Below are 18,120 nucleotides of genomic sequence, written 5' to 3'. Positions count from 1 at the left end.
CCTTCTTCCTCCTGTTAGTCAGGGATGCCCGATTTTTGAGTAAATAGAGGCAGAATTATATAGCGGGAAGAAGCCCAGACCCTGGAGCCAGAAGGCTCGAGTTCAAATCTGGACCTCAATACAAACTTGGTGGTTTTCTTTTCTTTTCTGAGATGGAGGAGCTCTGTGCCAGAATGTTGGCTGAGCAATAGAAACTGGATGCGATAGAAACCAAAGTCTAGTCTCACGGCCATGTGCCTGTGCCTGGAGCCCAGAATGTCAAATTTGAGTGAGAGGAGAGAGGGAAGAAGACATGGGGGAAGAGGGGGGAGCTATGGTACTGGGAGTGTAATTTGTTTTATTTATCTCCACTGGAGATCTCTCCTCCTCCTCCTGATGTTTTGGAGGGTGTGACCCAGGTTTTGTTGCTTCTGTGTGTTTCAGTAAATGCCTTTGCTTTGAGGTGTGTCCTCTGCCTGGCCAGACAGATAAAGTAAGTATACCAATGGGGGCTTCTGACACTTTTAGGAGTGGAGTCCTACAGGGTACCCTGAACTGGAGTGGTTTTCCTCCAGAGGGCCCACCTGAAAGTAAACATTTCGGGGTGTAGCTCAGAGTGGCACCGAAGGAGATGAGAAACTGTTGGATGGGGAAAAGCCTTTACATTTGATGTCTTAGTTAAAAGCCTGAGACCCAAGGCATATGTATAGTTAAACCATCTCAAAGATTAAGCACTATTTCCCAAAAGAAAAATAGGTAAAGGACATTAATAGTTTTCAAAATAAGAGTTGGAAATGATCAACAACCATAGAGGGAAAAATGCTCCAAATCACTGAGAAGAGAAATGAAGGTAGATTATAACAACTCTGATGTTTCATTTCCTACCCAAGGTGATAAGTGAAAGCAATAATGTTGGTGGGGCTGTGGGAAATCAGGCACACGAATGCACTATTTGTGGAGGCCTGAACTGACTGAGTGCTCTGGAAAATGATTCGGAGTTATTTAAGAAAAGTTACCAAATTGTTCACATGCTTTTGGCACCTACACCGCTGGGCATTCATCCCAAGGAGTCCAAAGACAGAAAGAAAGTCCCTGTTGCAGGCTATCTGTAATAGTACATTTAGAGCTGGAAGCAAAGTGGGAATCCTTACAAGAATGTTTCCATAAACTGTAGCATGTTAGCATAGTGGAGTGTCACTGGGCCGTGAGACCACAGGATAAAAAACATGATAGTAGAGAGTTGGCCTCTGAGCCAGGAAGGCATGGGTTCGAGTCCTCCCTCTAACATATAAGGCTGTACATGTAGGTAAATCATGGAAAACCTTTCAGTGCCCCCAGAGAGATTCCTGAAGACTCTAAGTCAAAGAGAAGGCACTCATTTGCATCTAGAAAGGAAATTCCTCACTAGGATCTTCCTAAACTGATGAACTAATTTAAAAATTCATTTTTAATGCATGGGAAGGATTCAGAGAAACCTAGGAATGAACTGATGTAGAGTGAAGTCAGCCAAACCACTGTAATGGAAATGGAAATTGGGAGAGGGATGGATTTCAGGGAGAGAAATTTCATGGGTGGAGGGAAATATATACCTTTCCAACACTTTCTCTGCTATTTAGAATCTCCAAGAACTGCCTTAGAGCAGTAGTGTCCAAGTGAAATAGAAATGGGGGTCATCAAATCATACACAAGGATCCCCACTGGAGCATATTGACTCAGGAAACCACAATATCAACAATACCTGTGATGTATTGTATTTTTATTTATTTTGCTAAATATTTCCCAATTAAATTTTAATCTGGGCCATCTTATCTTCTGGAGTCTTGTGGGTCTTGAGTCTGACACCTCTGGTTTAGAGCGCTGGAGAACTGAGTATCTCATCCTCATGTGTAGAGAAGGCACTTGGACTCGGGCCAGTCTTTATCCATCACACGTGAAATGACTGACCTTGCTTGAAAAGAACGCCTGAAGTCAGCCAACCTCACACTGAAGGTAATCACCAATATGAGTTCTAGGAAATAGATGGTGAAATAGATTTCCCTCCTTTCCATTGAGAACATTAGTCAGAAAGCACCTACTATGTGCCAGGTCTGGAGATAAAAAGAAGGTAAAAAAACGGTCCCTTTCCCGAGGAACTTATAGTCTAATGGGGGAGAGAATAACTATGTAAAAATATTACATGTGTGTATGTCCACATGCATGTACATGTGTGTATACACACACGTACATGTACATGTACATATACATAAATGATAATTGGAGCTAATCAACACAAGGAAGGCACCAGCATTCAGGGGTATGGGGAAGGGCTTCTTACAGGGGATGGTTGAGCTGAGAAATAAAGGAAGCCAGGGTAGCCAGGAGGGAGAGGTGAAGAGGCACAGAGCTCTGGGTATTCGGGAAGGCCAGTGGGAGATGGAGGGTAATGTCACTGGATTGCAGAGTACACGGAAAGGGGGGCAGCTAGGTGGCGCAGTGGATAAAGTACCGGCCCTGGATTCAGGAGGACCTGAGTTAAAATCTGGCCTCAGACACTTGACACTAGCTGTGTGACCTTGGACAAGTCACTTAACCCTCATTGCCTCACCAAAAAAAACAAACCAAACCAAACCAAAGCAAAACAAAAAACAAAGTACATGGAAGAGCTGGGTGTAAGGTATAGAACGACTGGAAAGGTAGGAAGGGGTCAGGATATAAAGGTCTTTGAAAGTCAAACAAAGGATTTTATATTTGATCCTGGGGGCAAAAGAGAGTCCCTGGGGTTGACTGAATTGGGGTTTGACATGGTCAGAGTTGTCGTTTGTCCTTCCTTGAGCAGAGGAACAATGACATCACTGGGTGATGTCTCCACTCAAGTGGGAATTGGGTTTAAAGAGGCAGCTTCACAAAGTCCTCAGCTTTACTCTCTCTTCCTGAGTCATTGAAGTCCAGGGAGGATGACTTGTGATGGAGCCGGATGCAATGGATGACGTTGGTGTCTCTGATGGCTGACCGAGCTCTAAGCATTCCACTGTGCCTGCTTCAGCCTCCTTCATCATTCTCATTGGCCCATTCTTCTTGGCGAAGCCTTCACGTGCTGTGCTTGGGGTAGACATCCCCCTAATGGGTTTGAGGTCTGTTGGTCACTCTCATCCTGGCACAGCCCATATGCAGAGAGGCGTGCTATCACTTCTTGGAGCCATGGAAAGAACTGAGTGAAGGCAGGAACCAAAGGTGGATGAGCAGCCCTCACACAGAGGTGCCAGTTATTCCTGAATACCCCCCACACGCTGACACAGTCAACGTAGGGCAACTGCAAATTCCAAATGCTTCATAAGCTATTGTATGGGCACTCTCTGTTGGTTGGATTTAACTGTTTCTGTATTATACAGTAGTGTTCTATGGGATCCGGGGAGTATATCTGGAAACCACTGTAGCATACAAAAGGAAGGCATCAATAAAACACATGTAAATGAGGTAGATTGTATAGCTGAGCTTTTCTAATTGTGATATCTCCGTATATTGCCTCTCCCTGTTTATGAATGTATTTGTATTTATGGAGGAAATAGATGTCTTACCATGACATCTTGGGAAATGCCTTGTTTTGACCTAAATGTTCCCTGGGGGGCAGCACAGTGGATAGAGCATTGGCCCTGGAGTCAGGACATCACCCTGATGTCATGGTCCTCTTCAAGAATGAAAGACAAAAAACAACAACAAATGTTTCCTAGGGCTGGGTAAAGAAAGTACATATATCAATGGGGGCTCGTCAGCTATTTTAGCTTTAGTGGTATGGCTCTACCAAGCATCTTAGGCGTAGGGATCTTCTGGGGGAACTCTCCTGGGAGTTGCAGGGTCAGCCCTCTCCTCCAGGCACCACAATGAGAAAAAGAAGGGAAAGTAGTTAATCATTTATCAAGAGCAAGAGATAATAGATGGGGAGCCACCAGTCCTCATAAAACATTAAAAAAAATTGGGTAGATTTTCTGTGGAAGAGTTACAGAAAGGCATTTCCAAAAGTGATAACACTATTAGAAGATGCAGATGGGGGCAGCTAGGTGGATAGGGCACCGGCCCTGGAGTCAGGAGGACCTGAGTTCAAATCCGACCTCAGACACTTAACACTTACTAGCTGTGTGACCCTAGGAAAGTCACTTAAGCCCAATTGCCTCACCAAAAAAAAAAAGAAGAAAAAGAAGATGCAGATGTTACCCACATCAGAGTTATTGAAGCATTAAAGGAAGTAGTAGCCCAGAATCTTAGAATCAAACAATTACAGAGAATTATAGGTTCCTAGAATCTTGGAATGGGCGACTAGTGCACAGAGAACCAGTCCTGGAGTCATGAGTTCAATCTGACCTCACACATTTACTAGCTGCATGACCCTGGACAACTCACTTCACCCTGTTTGCCTTAGTTTCCTCATCTGTCAAATAACCTGGAGAAGAGAATGGCAAACCACTCCAGTATCTTTGCCTTAGAAAACCCCAAATAGGGTCATGAAGAGTCAGAAATGTCGGAAAAATGATTGAACAACAACAAATAAGAATCTTGGAATGATAGAATTCTGAGTTGCAAGGGACCTTCTGTCAGCTAATAGATGTGGAGTGATTTGAAGAGTATAGTTCCCTACTGTCTAGTGGTTGTTGAAGATTGTACCGGTATGATTGCTTCTCTCTTAGATGTTGTCCAATTCAACTTCCCTACCCATGTAGGATAGTCCTTCTACAACATATCTGATAGATGGTCACCTAGCCCTTGAAAGCTTTCAAGGACAGAGAGCTCACTACCTCACAAGATAATCTATTCTATTTTGGGGGATAGCTCTACTTGATAGGAACTCTAGCTTCCTTTAAAAAGTCCCAACTAAAATCCTTTCTTTGGAAACCTTCCCTTATCCCTTCTTAATTCTAGTGCCTTCCTTCTGTTAATTATTTCCTATTTATCTTGTACATAGCTTTCTTTCTTTATTTTTGCTTATGCATTGTCTCCATTAGACTGTGAGCTTCTTGAGGGCACTTAGCACAGTGCCTGGCACATAGTAGGTACTTATTAATTGTGTATTGATTGAATTCTTCCTCAGTTTCCCAACCTATCCTGGTTGTCCTTTATTACAAGTTCAGAAATGGGGGAGGTTCATGCGGGTGCCTCCTGGATACACCATTTAAAACAATGCCCTGAAAATGCCCTTTCTTTCTTTGTGGTAAACAGCACCAGCTTTTTTGTGTGTCTTATTCACTTTGGTAAGAGGTCTTGAGTAACCAGGCCCTTGCAGTTCCAGGAAGGGGAGATTAGGGGATGTGGGGGGTATGTGGCTTTGCTAGCTAGAAGTGTTACTTGGGTTGGCCAGAGCAGCACAGAGACCTCCACTCCCCCTCTCCATCTCCTCCCAGTCCTTTCTGCTGGCTAACTTCCTAGGTTTTATCTGACCCCATAGGGCCCTTGTTAGACTTCTGGAGGAGAAAGACAATGAAAGACTCAACCTCTTGATTAAATGGATACTTACAATGAATGGAGCAGGGTAGATTAAGGAAGTGGGGGGAGTGGAGGGGGGGGGTCTTCCCAGGCAAATGACTTCACTTCTCCAGACCTCAGTTTCCTCATTTGCCAAATAGAGATGATGACCTTTGTCCTGACCACCTCACTGGGTTGTTGGGATTATGAAAGCAAAGGAGATCAGGGCTGGGAGGGGCCTTAGAACAGAGAATATCAGAGCTGGGAGGGGCCTTAGAACAGGGGATGTCAGAGCTGGGAGGGGCCTTAGAACAAGGAATATCCAGTGGGGAGGGGCTTTCCAACCTAAAATATACGAGATTGGAGGGGAGGGTAAAACCTGAGAACACGAACCATCAGAGGTGGGAAGGCCCTTATAGCCCAGCTAAGCACTTTATAAATATTATTTCATTTAATCTTCACATCGATCCTGGGAGGTACTTGAGGAAACTGAGGCAGACAGAGTTGAAATGACTTGCCCAACTGGCCAGAGTCTGAGGTTGGATTTGAACTCAGGCTAGGAGGGGCCTTGGAACATGCCATATAATGTGACAGTTTGGAGTGAGGGAGAACACAGTTCAAATCCCCATTCAGACACCTACCTCTGTGTGTGAATCTACCTATCAGCTCATTTGGAAAACGGAAAGAACAATTAAATAGGGCCAGTGACACCAGAAGCGGCAGCAAGGACAGTGCTCTTTGCAAAACCCTCCCTCACGAGGGCTAAATGTCAGATATCATTAACGCTCAAGGTCAGACCTTGAAGAGTTTAGAATGGGAGCAGCTAGGTGTCGCAGTGGATAAAGCACCGGCCCTGGGTTCAGAAGGACCTGAGTTCAAATGCGACCTCAGACACTTGACAGTAGCTGTATGACCCTGGGCAAGTCACTTAACCTTCATTGCCCCGCAAAAAACAAGCAAAGAAAAGCTTAGAATGACGGTCGGTACATAGTAGGTGCTTAATAAATGTTCATTGAGTTATTGAACTGAAAGGACCTTAAAACACGGGTTAATAGCTTAGGAGGGCTCTTAGAACAAAGAATGTTGTAGCCGGGAGGATCCCCTCGCTGGAATGTAAAACGACTGCGTAGCGAGTGATCAAGGCCTGAGCCGGGGAGGAGATCTGAGATCAGTTAGTCTACGAGCTCACCTCTTTTGTGTCCTGCATACCTGTGGCGGCCAGTCTGGTGAAGCTTATGCCACCCTCCCCTCCCCCCCAGCTGTATTTTAAAATTCTACAAAATACACAAGATCACAAAGGAAACCAATCCTATACTGAAACAATTATAAATTGTCTTTTTTTCTTAAGTTCACCGACCGCAAGTGAAGAACCCTAGGGCAGTCTCATTACGGCTGAGGAAGCCGCCTAACTGGCTTGCCATCAGATAATGGATGTGGGGTGGTTTGAGAAGTGTAATACTCTCCTTTCTCCCGGCTGTACAAGGCTACCCCAGGATGTTCATTTCCGGAACTCGGTAGCCTAATTTACCGCCCCCTCCCCGCCCCCCACGACTCGAGGAGCAGAGGAATCAGCATCAGCGCAGCCTAGTGACTCAAGGTCTAGGCGTTAAGGTGCTCGGACTCCTGGGTCCTAGAGGACTTTAAGACTGTCTCGCGCGCGTGTGTGAGCGCGCGTGATGTAAGCCTTACTCACACAATCCTAAATGAGAACCAGAAGAGAGCTAAGAAATCATTTTGTCCACACCCTTCGTTTTTAACCAGATGAGGAAACTGAGGCACATAAAGGGGCAGCCAGATGTGAGACAGCTCAGAAGGGTTTATTGACACTGTGTACAGTGTACGAGGAGGAGGTCACTGGCTTCTCGCTCGGAGCACAGATGAAGGGTCCGAGGCTTGAAGAAGCAAGGGAGCGGCCCCGTCCCAGAGAGGTACGGGCGGGGAAGATCCGGCCGAGTTGGGCACTGTGGTTTGCGAGTGAGGCTGAGGGAGTAGGGAGAGGGGCGGGAAGAGAAGTAGGGAGGCCACGGGCGGTCGGTGCATTCCGGGAGACCGGGAGCTTCAAGGTGGGGAGGCCGGCCCGCCCCGGCGAGCGCCGGAGGGCCCGGGCAGGTGTGGGCGAGTAGAACTCGGAAAAAGCGAGGGAAACAGGAAGCTGGGGGAGGAGTGTGTTCCCCGGGAGGGTGGGGAGGGGTCAGAAGTCCAGTGGATGGGGAGGAAAGAGGAGATGGGGGGGAGGGGAAGAGGGAGGGACTGAGGAGGGGCCAGGGGAGGAGAGGTGGGAAGGGAGGGAGGAAAGGAGGGTGAGGAGAGAGAAGGAGAGAGGCAGAAAAGAAGGAGAGGAGGAGAAAGGGAGGGAGGGAGGGAGGGGAAGAAAGGAAAAGAGGAGACACACAGAAAGAGAGAGAGACAGAGAAAAGGACGGGTGGTTGACTGGTAGTTTTCGGGTCGGATGGGACCTTAGGAGTCTGGGTGGGAGGAGAAAGCAGAGGAGGGGGAGGAGGAGAAAAGGGGAGGGACCGAAGGGCAGGGGTCCGGGGAGGGGAGGAGCTCAGGGCCCCGCCCCCTCGATGCACGGCTGCGGGCCTGGATCGGCTGCAGCCTCCGCCCCAGCTGTAGGACCCTGGAGTCCAAGGTGGTGGGAGCAGGCGGGGACCGGCGAGCAGCATGCGGGGTAAGGGCGGGGCGGGGAGAACGCCCCGGAGCTCGTCGGAGTGGGGGGCTCCGGCCAGGCTGCGATGGGCGTTGGGCCGGACTGTGCGGGGTAGGCTCTGGACCCGCGGGCTGCCTCCCTCAGCGGGAACGGCTGAGCGATTGAGCGTGCTTAGGGATCCAGGCTGAGTCTCCTGTTTGGGGTGGGCATACGGGCCTGGCTCCTTCCCCAGCGGGCCCCTGCCCCACTTCCCCAGCACTCCTGTGTCCCGACCGACAGGATGCTGCCCCGGGGGAGAGTCAGGAAACCGCTTGTGGAGTGCAGGGGAAGGAGAGAGAGAGAGACTTCAGTGGGAACTGGTGGTGCCCTGGGCTGGGGCCTGGGCTGGGGGCTTCCGGCGTCCCCCAAACTCCTTCTACCCCTGGTAGGAAGGAGGAGAGGGAGCTGACTTAGATCACCCCGGAATGAAAAAGTCCAGGACTGGGCTCGTCTCCTCCCTTCTCTTCCCCTCCTTCCTCCCCCCAGGCATTAGGAGTTTGGGAGCACGGACCCCCTGTGGAGGGTGGGTGTGGGCCGATAGTATTTCAGAAATTCTGCGGGAGAGTGGAGGGGGAATAGTTTGGCTCTTCCCCCTCTGCTTCTTAGAGCAGACCGTGATGGAGCTGGGCAAGCCTATTCTTAATGGTTTAAAATCCCTCCCAGCTCACCTTGGCGCCAGTTCTGGGCCGTGAGACCTCTTCCACCTGTAACATTTTTATTCCAAAGTCCCTGTCGGTTCTGGCACTTTTATGTTCTGTGTCCCAAAGTTCCTTCTACATTCTGTATATGCTTTAAAAAGAAACAGAACAGTATGCTTATTTATTTTGGTAAACATTTCCCAATTACATTTTTTAAAATTAAGCGTATTTATTTATTTGCAGGGCAATGACGGTTAAGTGACTTGCCCAGGGTCACACAGCTAGTAAGTGTCAAGTGTCTGAGGCTGGATTTGAACTCAGGTCCTCCTGAATCCAGGGCCGGTGCTTCATCCACTGTGCCACCTAGCTGCCCCCCTTCCAATTACATTTTAATCAGGATGGGGAGTTTGACACCTGTGTTCTAAGGTCCCAACATTTTTGACGTGTCGTAACGGGTTCCTCCTAGATCTGACATTCTAAGATACTTTCTGCTGATAAAATTCTATACTCTAATGTCTCTTCTAGTTCTGACAATCTGTGTGCTAAGGTTCTTCCTAGTTCTGTTGTTCGGTGTTCTAGTCTCTCCCAACTTTGACATTCAGTGTTCTATAATTCCTCCTAGATCTGACATTCTTTGATCTCTTTTACCTGTAACATTCTATAATCTTAAGTCTCTCCCAGCTCTGACAGTCTGTGTTTCAAGGTTCATCCCAGTTCTGATGTTCTGTGTTCTATAATTCTTCCTAGATCTGACATTCTTTGATCTCTTCTACCAGTAACATTCTTTCATCTTAAATCTCTTCCAGTTTTGATGTTTTGTGTTTAAAGGTTCTTTGCTGTTCTGATGTTCTGTGTTCTAAGGTTTTTACTAAATGTGACATTGTTTGATCTCTTCCACCTGAAACATTCTATAATCGTAAGTCTTTTCCAGTTCAGATGTTCTAAGGTCCCTGCCTTACTGACATTCCTTGTTTTCAGGTTCCTGCTAATTCTCACATTCTGTGTTTTAAGGTAACTTTCTAGCTCTTATATTCTAGGATTTTTGGGAAGTAATGCATTGCTTTCTCCTTTTGGCTTTATGGGTTGACTCAGCCGTGTAGGGTCGTATCTCTCACAGGGCACCTGTATATTCCTTCTACATGACTGTAGACTCGGAGGATGCAGCCATGCGGCCCACATTGGCAGCTGAAGTGGAGGAGGAGGTGGGGTCTGAGGAAGAAGAGCTGTGGGAGAAGATCGAGGGTATTCGGCACAAGCTGACTCGAGCCCTCAACCCTGCCAAGCTGACCCCATATCTACGCCAGTGTCGAGTGATTGATGAGCAGGATGAAGAGGAGGTGCTGAGCACCTACGGTTTCCCATGCAGGGTAAACCGAACTGGTGAGGGACTGGATGCTTTGGCCGGAGGGAGAGAACAGGGAGGGGGACTTGCTGGGAGTGGTGGTGGGGTACTGTGCGGGGCTTGCTTTCTTCTGGGGGTGGGCTTTGTCAAACAGTGGAAACCTGAGAGTTATAATACTTGGGTTAGCAGTTGCAGCTCTGCTGTGTGCTCTTGGACAAGTGACTTCTTTCTCCGGGCCCGTTTCCCCATCTTAAAATGAGAGACGTGGACCAAAAGGATGTAATAATAATACTATATAATAGGTTATATGATAATAATAATTTGCAGTGTGACTTACATATGTTAACTCATTTGATCCTCACAGCTCTACGAGGTAGCTGCTATTAACATTCCCATATTACAGATGACAAAACTGAGGCAGACAGATTAAATGACCTTCTCAAGATCACAGAACTAGTGTCCGAGGCGGGATTGAATTCAGGTTTTTCCGACTAGAGGTCCGGTACCACCTAGCTAATATATAAGGTCCCTTCCATTTCTCTTCCCTTCTTCTATAAAATGAAATCGAAGGATGATAAAATTTAGAACTATTTTCACTATGCCAAAAGACCTCAAGTTATGGTCTCTTCTAGGCATAAATTACTATGAACTGGATTCTGTGAGGGTCTCTCCTGGGTCGAAAGTATGAATATTTGGCATAATACCTGAGCTGGTCCAATCCTAACCTAATATTTACTGTCTGTATGATCGTAGGTCGGGCCATTTCCCTCTTTTAGCTTCAGTTTCCCCATATGTAAAATAAAGGGGTTGGGATCAATACTCTCTAAGATCTCTTCTATCTCGAAGTCCATCATCCATTCTTTGCTACAACCCCTCATTTTATCCCTCCCCGTCCCAGGGCGATTGATGGATATCCTGAGATGTCGAGGCAGGCGAGGCTATGAGGCTTTTCTGGAGTCCCTGGAATTCTACTACCCAGAACACTTCACCCTATTGACAGGGAGGGAGCCTGCCCAGCGCTGTTCCATGATCCTGGGTGAGTAAGCCTTCTTTTTTCCTCCTCTGCAGGAGAGTGTTCTTGGAAACAACTGCTTTGAATTTTAGAGAAGAGATATACAGTTGGGGACCCCAGGGGTTCCAAATGAGGCCTAGAGGGCCTTCTGTGTCTGTCCCATGGATTATCAGGGGATAGGAAGAGAGGGAGGGGACATCAGGTAACCAGGTGGCTGTTAGGCTTTGGATAGGCCCTTTCTTCCCCTAACCTGTTTCTTCTTCTGTACCATGTAGATGATAACAAAGCTTGGTGTAATGGAAAGAATATTGGATTTTTAGCTGAAGGACTTGGGTTCGAATCCAGACTCTGCTATGTGACCTTGAGGCATTTTCCATAATTTCTCTAGGCTTCTCCTCACCTGTAAGATAGGCATAATAACATTTGCATCATTTGCCTCTCTGCATGATTTTGAGGAAAGCCCTTTGTAAACCTGAAAACAGCAGAAAAATATGAGCGGTTGTTATTACTCTTCTTCTGGAAGAGTAGTAAGCCTGAATTCAGCAACAGAAAGAATGCAAGGCAGATAGGAGAAAGGACTTCCTGAGTGAGAGTGGGGTGTGTGTGTGTGTGTGTATATGTGAGTGTATGCGTGTCTGTATGTGTGTGTGTGTGTGTGTGTGTGTGTGAGATGGTGGCAGGCTCAATACTGGAATAGGGGAGTACCTAGCCTTTCTATCTTTTGAGAGATTATATTAATATATTTTAAGTGATATCATTTGTTTTCTATATCACCTTCATTTCCAAGTATACCTCCTCTACCTCTCTCCAGAGAGCCTTCCTTATAACAAAGAATAACAGAAAAGGAAGGAAAAAAATGGGTTCAGCTTAAGTACCCCAGACCTTTGCCATATCTGCCAGTATATGTATTCCTCCACACCTCATAGTCCCCCCCTCACTTCCAAGGAGGGAAGGCAGTTCGTTTTTCCTGGAGAGACTTAAGAATAGATTTGATAGTGTTCAGATGCTATCCTGTTTGAATGGAGAAGACTGATTCAGATGATAAGAGATTAGAGATAGGGACTGGATCTGTGATTTCATTGATACAAGGCACTCTATCATGAGGAAATACCCTTCACCAATGCAGGTGAACACCTGCCCTGCAACTCACCTTAGAGAGTATTGAGAGGATAAATGACCTACTTGTCCAAGGTCACGAAGCCAGTGTGTGTCAGAGGTGGGACTTGAACCCAGAATGGCTCTGAGGCCAGCTGTGTATCCTCTACAGACCACAAATAATAATTCACTCTATATTTATACATCTATATCTAGATAGCTCTATCTAAATAGCTAGATAGATGGGGCAGCTCGGTGGATGGAGTTCAAATTTAGCCTCAGATGCTCACTAGCTATGTTAGCTACATGATCCTGGGAAAGTCACTTCATTCTCTTTGCCTCAGTTTCCTGATCTGTAAAATGAGCTGCAGAAGGAAATGGCAAAACATTCCAATATCTCTGCTGAGAAAACCACAAATGGGTTGACAAAGAGTTGGACATGACTGAATAGGATAGATAGATATAGATTTCTCGTTTAAAAAGTACTTGTCTTGATATGCCTTTATTCCCCATTTAACAGAAGAGGAAATCAAGACTTGGCAAAGGAGAGCGATTTGTCCAGTTAGTTAAGTGGCTAATCCAGGATTGGAACCTGGGCAGAAGTGGTATCATTTTGGGGAGTTGAGTGGTAGCTGAGCAAGGCCTGGGATGCTCACTTACCAATCCCCGCCCATTGCAGATGAGGAGGGTCCCGAGGGCCTGACCCAGTTCCTGATGACAGAGGTGAGGCGGCTGCGAGAGCAACGCAAGGCCCAGTTACAGAGGGAGCAGCATCTGCAGGCCCAGAACCGGGCTCTGGAGGAGGAGCGGGCCACACTGGAACGCAAGCTTGGGGAGCAACTGCAGGCCCAAGAACGGTGTCAGCGACTTCGGGAGGACTGGGAGTCGGGCAGCCTGGAGCTCCTGAGGCTCAAGGAGGAGAACTATATGATAGCCATGCGCCTGGCACAGCTGAGCGAAGAAAAGAACACCGCTGTCTTGCGCAGCCGAGACCTGCAGCTGGTGGTATGGGCCAGGGATCCCTGGGAGTCAGCAGAGATTGGGGGCGATATCAGGGCATGTGCTATCCTTCCTTAAGAACCCACCTTCAAATTCTCTTCTGGGATATTCAGCCTACTTTGGTGGAGAGAGCATTGGCTTTGATGTTAGAGAATCTGAGTATGAATTCTTACTCTACCATTTACTAGCTGTGTGACCTCGGGTTAGATACTTTACTGTTCTGGGTCTCAGTTTCTTCATCTACAAGAGGGGAAGAATTTTATTGGCATCACCTCCCTTCCCAGGTTATTGTATGGATCAGATGTGACAATGTCCGTTAGCTTTTTTTTTTTTTAAGCCTTAATATCCCATAGATAGACAGACCTATCATTATTATATCAATGATTATAGTCTATGGGCAGTAGAAACAGCGAGGAAGGGAAGTGGCTAGAGCACTGGGCCTGGAGTTGTGAAGTCCTTAGAGCCCCAGACACTTATTACCGTTGTAACCCTGGGCAAGTTGATTAACCCCTAGATGCCTCAGTCTTCCAAACTATAAAATGGCGATAATAATCAAAGGAGATCAAAGGAGGTAATTTATAAAGTCCTTCACAAACATTAAAGCGCTATATCAATGCTAGCTATTCTTGTGTGTGTGTGTGTGTGTGTGTGTGTGTGTGAGCAACGGGGGTTAAGTGACTTGCCCAGGGTCACACAGCTCATAAGTGTCAAGTGTCTGAGGCCGGATTTGAACTCAGGTCCTCCTGAATCCAGAGCCGGTGCTTTATCCACTGTGCCACCTAGCTGCCCCCTATTCTTGTTATTAATAGCAGGTAACATGTGCATATTGATTTAAGGTTGGCATGGGGCTTTACAAAAATTATCTCATTTGAGCTTCACAATAGCCCAGTGAGGGAGGTCAGGACATCAGGGAAAATAATTGAATATGACATAAATTCATGTGATTGAGTGGGGTTTAGTGACCAGAGGGCTGGACTTGGCATCAGGAACACCTGGGTTCTAATCCTGCCTCTTGGCATGTCCCATGAGGGATCTTGGACAAGTCACTTAACCTTCCAGTTTCCTCATCTGTAAAATTTGGATAACAACAGCACATAGGGTAGTTGTGAAGATCAAGTGAGATCCTGTATATAAAGTACTCTGGAAATTTTAAAGACCTAAAGAAATGGGAATGGTGATCATGAAATTTTTGATAGTTTTTTTGGTCCAGGCTCATGATTTCATTGGCATAGGGAATTCTTGGTGTGAAAACTCCTTTTATTCATTGTAAATTATATTAGAGGGTAGTCTAGGGCACTGAGAGTCTGGGACCTGTTCTCTGCTGACATCTATGTCATTATGAGTCATAAAGAACTTAAAAATCCCAGATCTTGATCTGAAAGGGACCTCAGATGCCATTGAGTCTCACCCCCTTCACTTTACGGGTAATGAAACTGAGGCCCAGAGAGGAGAAATGATTTGCCCAGAATCACATCAGAGGTAGCTGATCTGAACCCAGGTCTTTCTGACTCTAAGACAGCCTTCTGTTTCTTTGTCACGCTGCCTCTCCATTGTTGTTATTATTTTCTTTTTTTCCTTCTTTTGATTTATTTGTGTTGTTGTTGTTATTTTCATCATAATTGTCACATCACTATAGCTGACTCCTTTGGTCAAAGCATCGTGTGGTTCAGGCTAAGGTCTTGAGTCTCAGTCCCATTGACCTTCCCATCCTCCCTCCTCCTATCCTTTACTCCCCACTTTTTTATTATGTGAGTCATATGGCAGATAGGGTGAGAGAGTGTAGTTGACTTAAACCAAACCTCTCTCCTGAAGGCGGAGCTCAGTGTGCTTTCTTTGACTCTGTGCCATCCGTCACACACAAAAGGGATTCCAGGGGCCTGTCTGTGCTTTAGCATGGCCCAAGGTTAGGTTTTGGTACTTGGTGTGCACTAATGGACTTGATGGGTCCACCCCGTGGTTGTTTATGAGGTTGTTGTGGGACTTCAGGCTGACTCTCATGATTGGGTGTGGCTCTAGGCAGCTTGCATAAAATTTGGTTTGTGTGTCTGTGCTGTTGGCTGTACGTGAGAACGTAGATGGGTTGTGACCATCACAAATGAAGTAGAAGTGATTGTCCATCAGGTACCATGTCGACTTGGTGGTCTCCAAGCTGTAGGAGACTCAGAATCAGTGAATGAATCAAACTAAAAGCATTTATTAAGTACGTGCTGTGTGCCAAGCCCTGCAGATACTGAGACAAAAGAAAAACAGTCTCTGCTCTCAATGAGTTTATGTTCTTTCTGACACCTAAGTAGCCAGCTCTGCTTATTAACCATGCTCCAACTCCCTTCCCTTCCCCGCCCCACCTCCAGCCTTGGGTCCTGCTCTGAGATGCTGTGATTCTGTGCTCTCTGTTTATCAATGTGTGCCTCTATAGGGATGTATTGGTGCTAGGCTATAGCTTGGGTAGGAGACCGCCTGGTGTGTGTGTGGTGTGTGTATGTGTCATGTTTGTGGGGTGTGTGTGTGTGTGTGTGACTAGACTTGGACAGACATCAGGTCCTGACAGCCCATCTTTCATATTTCCTGAGCTGGAAGTAAAAATGAAGATTTCTTTCTGAACCTCCTTTGAGGTGGGGGCTAGCCCTTGGTCCCTCTGCTCTTGGGTACCAGACTGGGAAGTGGGAAACCTGGATTTTAGTGCTGACTGCCTCTATTGCCTTCCATCATCTTCATGTTCCGATCTCTGAACCTCTCAGTTTCCTCATCTATAATCATGTTCATAATAGCTAACATTTAGGGTTAGAACTGGAGCCCTTTAAGGCTTGCAAAGCACTTTAGAAATGTGATCTCCTTTGATTTGTTTCTTACAGCTCTCCAAGGAGGTAGGTGCCATTAGCCTCACTTTAGAGGGGAGGAAATAAGGGGGTCTAATGACTTGCCCAGGGTCATACAGTAAGTCGTAGGATCAGGCCCATTTTATAGATGAGGCTGAGACAAGTTAAGTGACTTAACAAGATTGCATGTCTATTAAGTGTCTGAGACACAATTCAAACCCTGGTCTTGCTAACATAATATCCAGCACTACGGGCCCTTTTAGGTCTAAAAGAATTAGCTGGCTGTGTGTGAGTATGAGAATATGTGTATGTGTGTGTGTGTGTGTGTGTGTGTATCTCCTCTGAGAGGTTCAGGGCCTGCACCATGGGGCGTGTTCTTTTCCAAGGTGATTTCTCCACCTCGGGCACCCTCAGGGCCCCAGACTCTGGCACGCACTGGCTGGATGCCGGGTAAGGACAGGCGTGTGGGTGGGAGGGGATGCTGTGGCATGAGTTCATGGAGACCTTTGGCCAACAATGACTGCATTCTTCTGTCTGCCCCTGTTCCTGACCTGACATTTTTCTAAGGACTTCACGGTTATGCCCCTTTTGGTTTGCGCTATTCATGGGAGTCCCAGCCAACTCTGGTGGCAGCCGGGAATTCTGGGAAGTCTTTTCAGCATGTGGCTGTCTGACTTTCAAGGACATACAGTAGCTCTACCTAACTGTTAACTGGGTGGTTTGGTGTGTAGGCTTTGCTGGGAATTCCTTCAAGTCACTGATAAGGTTCAGTTGAGTTTCCGTTTGACAGATATTTATTGGGACTGTTCAAGCGAGTAGGATCACGGAGGTAGAGACAGTCACAGCCGCTTTAGCATATCTTTTTTTTTTTTGGTGGGGCAGTGAGGGTTAAGTGACTTGCCCAGGGTCACACAGCTAGTAAGTGTCAAGTGTCTGAGGCTGGTTTTAGAACTCAGCTCCTTCTGAATCTAGGGCCGGTGCTTTATCCACGTGCCTTAGCATATCTAATGGGAGAACATAGTCTCTCATAACTGGGAAGGACCTTAGCGCACAGAATGTTCTTGAGCTGGGAGGAAGCTGACAAGGTAGAAGGATTTCAGAGCTGGGAGGGTCCTTAGAACATAGAATGTCAAAGCTGGAGAGGAGCCTTAAAAATCACTGATCACAACCCCTTCATTTTACAAATGAGGAGACTGAGGCCCAGATGAGAAAGTGATGCCCAAGATTGTGCAGGGTGGGGTTAACACTAGAAGGACCAGGCGTATCAATTAATGCAAAATATTAGAATTTTACTCTGAAAGAACAAAATTTATCAATCTATTAACATAGCATATTGATATATTAATATAATTTCATTAATATAATGTACACTTTTATTGCTCTGATATTATAGTAATATAATGTTATTAGTATAACATATTTATTATGTTATGATATTTTGATGTAATTTTACTCTGAAATTTCCCCCCACTGTCTCTATTTTATTTGCCTCATGGGTGAAAAAAATGCACTGAATTTAAAGATATTTTCTTTGAGGTATTCTTAAATTCTGGACTTTCTAGTGTTTTTTTGGTCTACTTTACAGTGTTAATGGCAGGGTTGGGGATGTGCCAGGGGGCACACGGGCAGTAAACAGCTGGCATTTAGAGAGATCGTGTTTTAAGATTTGCAGAGCATTTCACAAGTGTCACCTCTTCTGACCTTCACAACAACCCTAGGAGAGAGTTGTATTTTTATGGTGAAATGTTTACAGATGAAGAAACTGAGCCAGGCAGAGGTGAAATGACTTGGCCAGGGCCACTTGGCTTGTTAAGTGTCTGAGGTGGGGTGTGAATTCGGGGCTTCCTGATTCCAGGCCCTGTACCCTGTCGTCTGAGGCAGGATTCAAACTTGGGTCTTCTTGACTCCACATCTGGCACGTAGGGTCCCATGTGTTCTGCCCCCTTAGAACAGTTTGGTGACTGTTCCTCTCTCTCCCTTACACCATTGATTCAATCCATCAAACATTCCTACTGTGCGTCAGGCATAGTCAAGCCACTAGACATATGAAGACACAAACAAAACTGTCTCTGCCCTCAAGGAGATCACTGTCTCCTGTGCAGGGTAGGAGCCACGACATA

At 46.3% G+C, this 18,120-nt stretch overlaps 1 protein-coding gene across 1 annotated transcript in view; it reads left to right on the top strand.

The window, feature by feature from the left end:
- Positions 1-7,958: 7,958 nt before the first annotated feature.
- CARD10 (caspase recruitment domain family member 10) overlaps positions 7,959-18,120 on the top strand; it is a 44,100-nt gene continuing 33,938 nt past the window's right edge. The window contains exons 1-4 of the mRNA XM_043965163.1: positions 7,959-8,080; positions 9,886-10,116; positions 10,977-11,114; positions 12,865-13,190. Coding sequence (XP_043821098.1) covers positions 8,074-8,080; positions 9,886-10,116; positions 10,977-11,114; positions 12,865-13,190 — 702 coding nt within the window. The 5' untranslated portion in view covers positions 7,959-8,073. The remainder of the gene's footprint in view (positions 8,081-9,885; positions 10,117-10,976; positions 11,115-12,864; positions 13,191-18,120) is intronic.

This window comes from Dromiciops gliroides, chromosome 5 (genome assembly GCF_019393635.1).
Source record: "Dromiciops gliroides isolate mDroGli1 chromosome 5, mDroGli1.pri, whole genome shotgun sequence".
Lineage (NCBI taxonomy): Eukaryota > Metazoa > Chordata > Mammalia > Microbiotheria > Microbiotheriidae > Dromiciops > Dromiciops gliroides.
The sequence above is the reverse complement of the archived record's forward strand: the minus strand, read 5'-3'. Positions and strand labels throughout refer to the sequence as shown.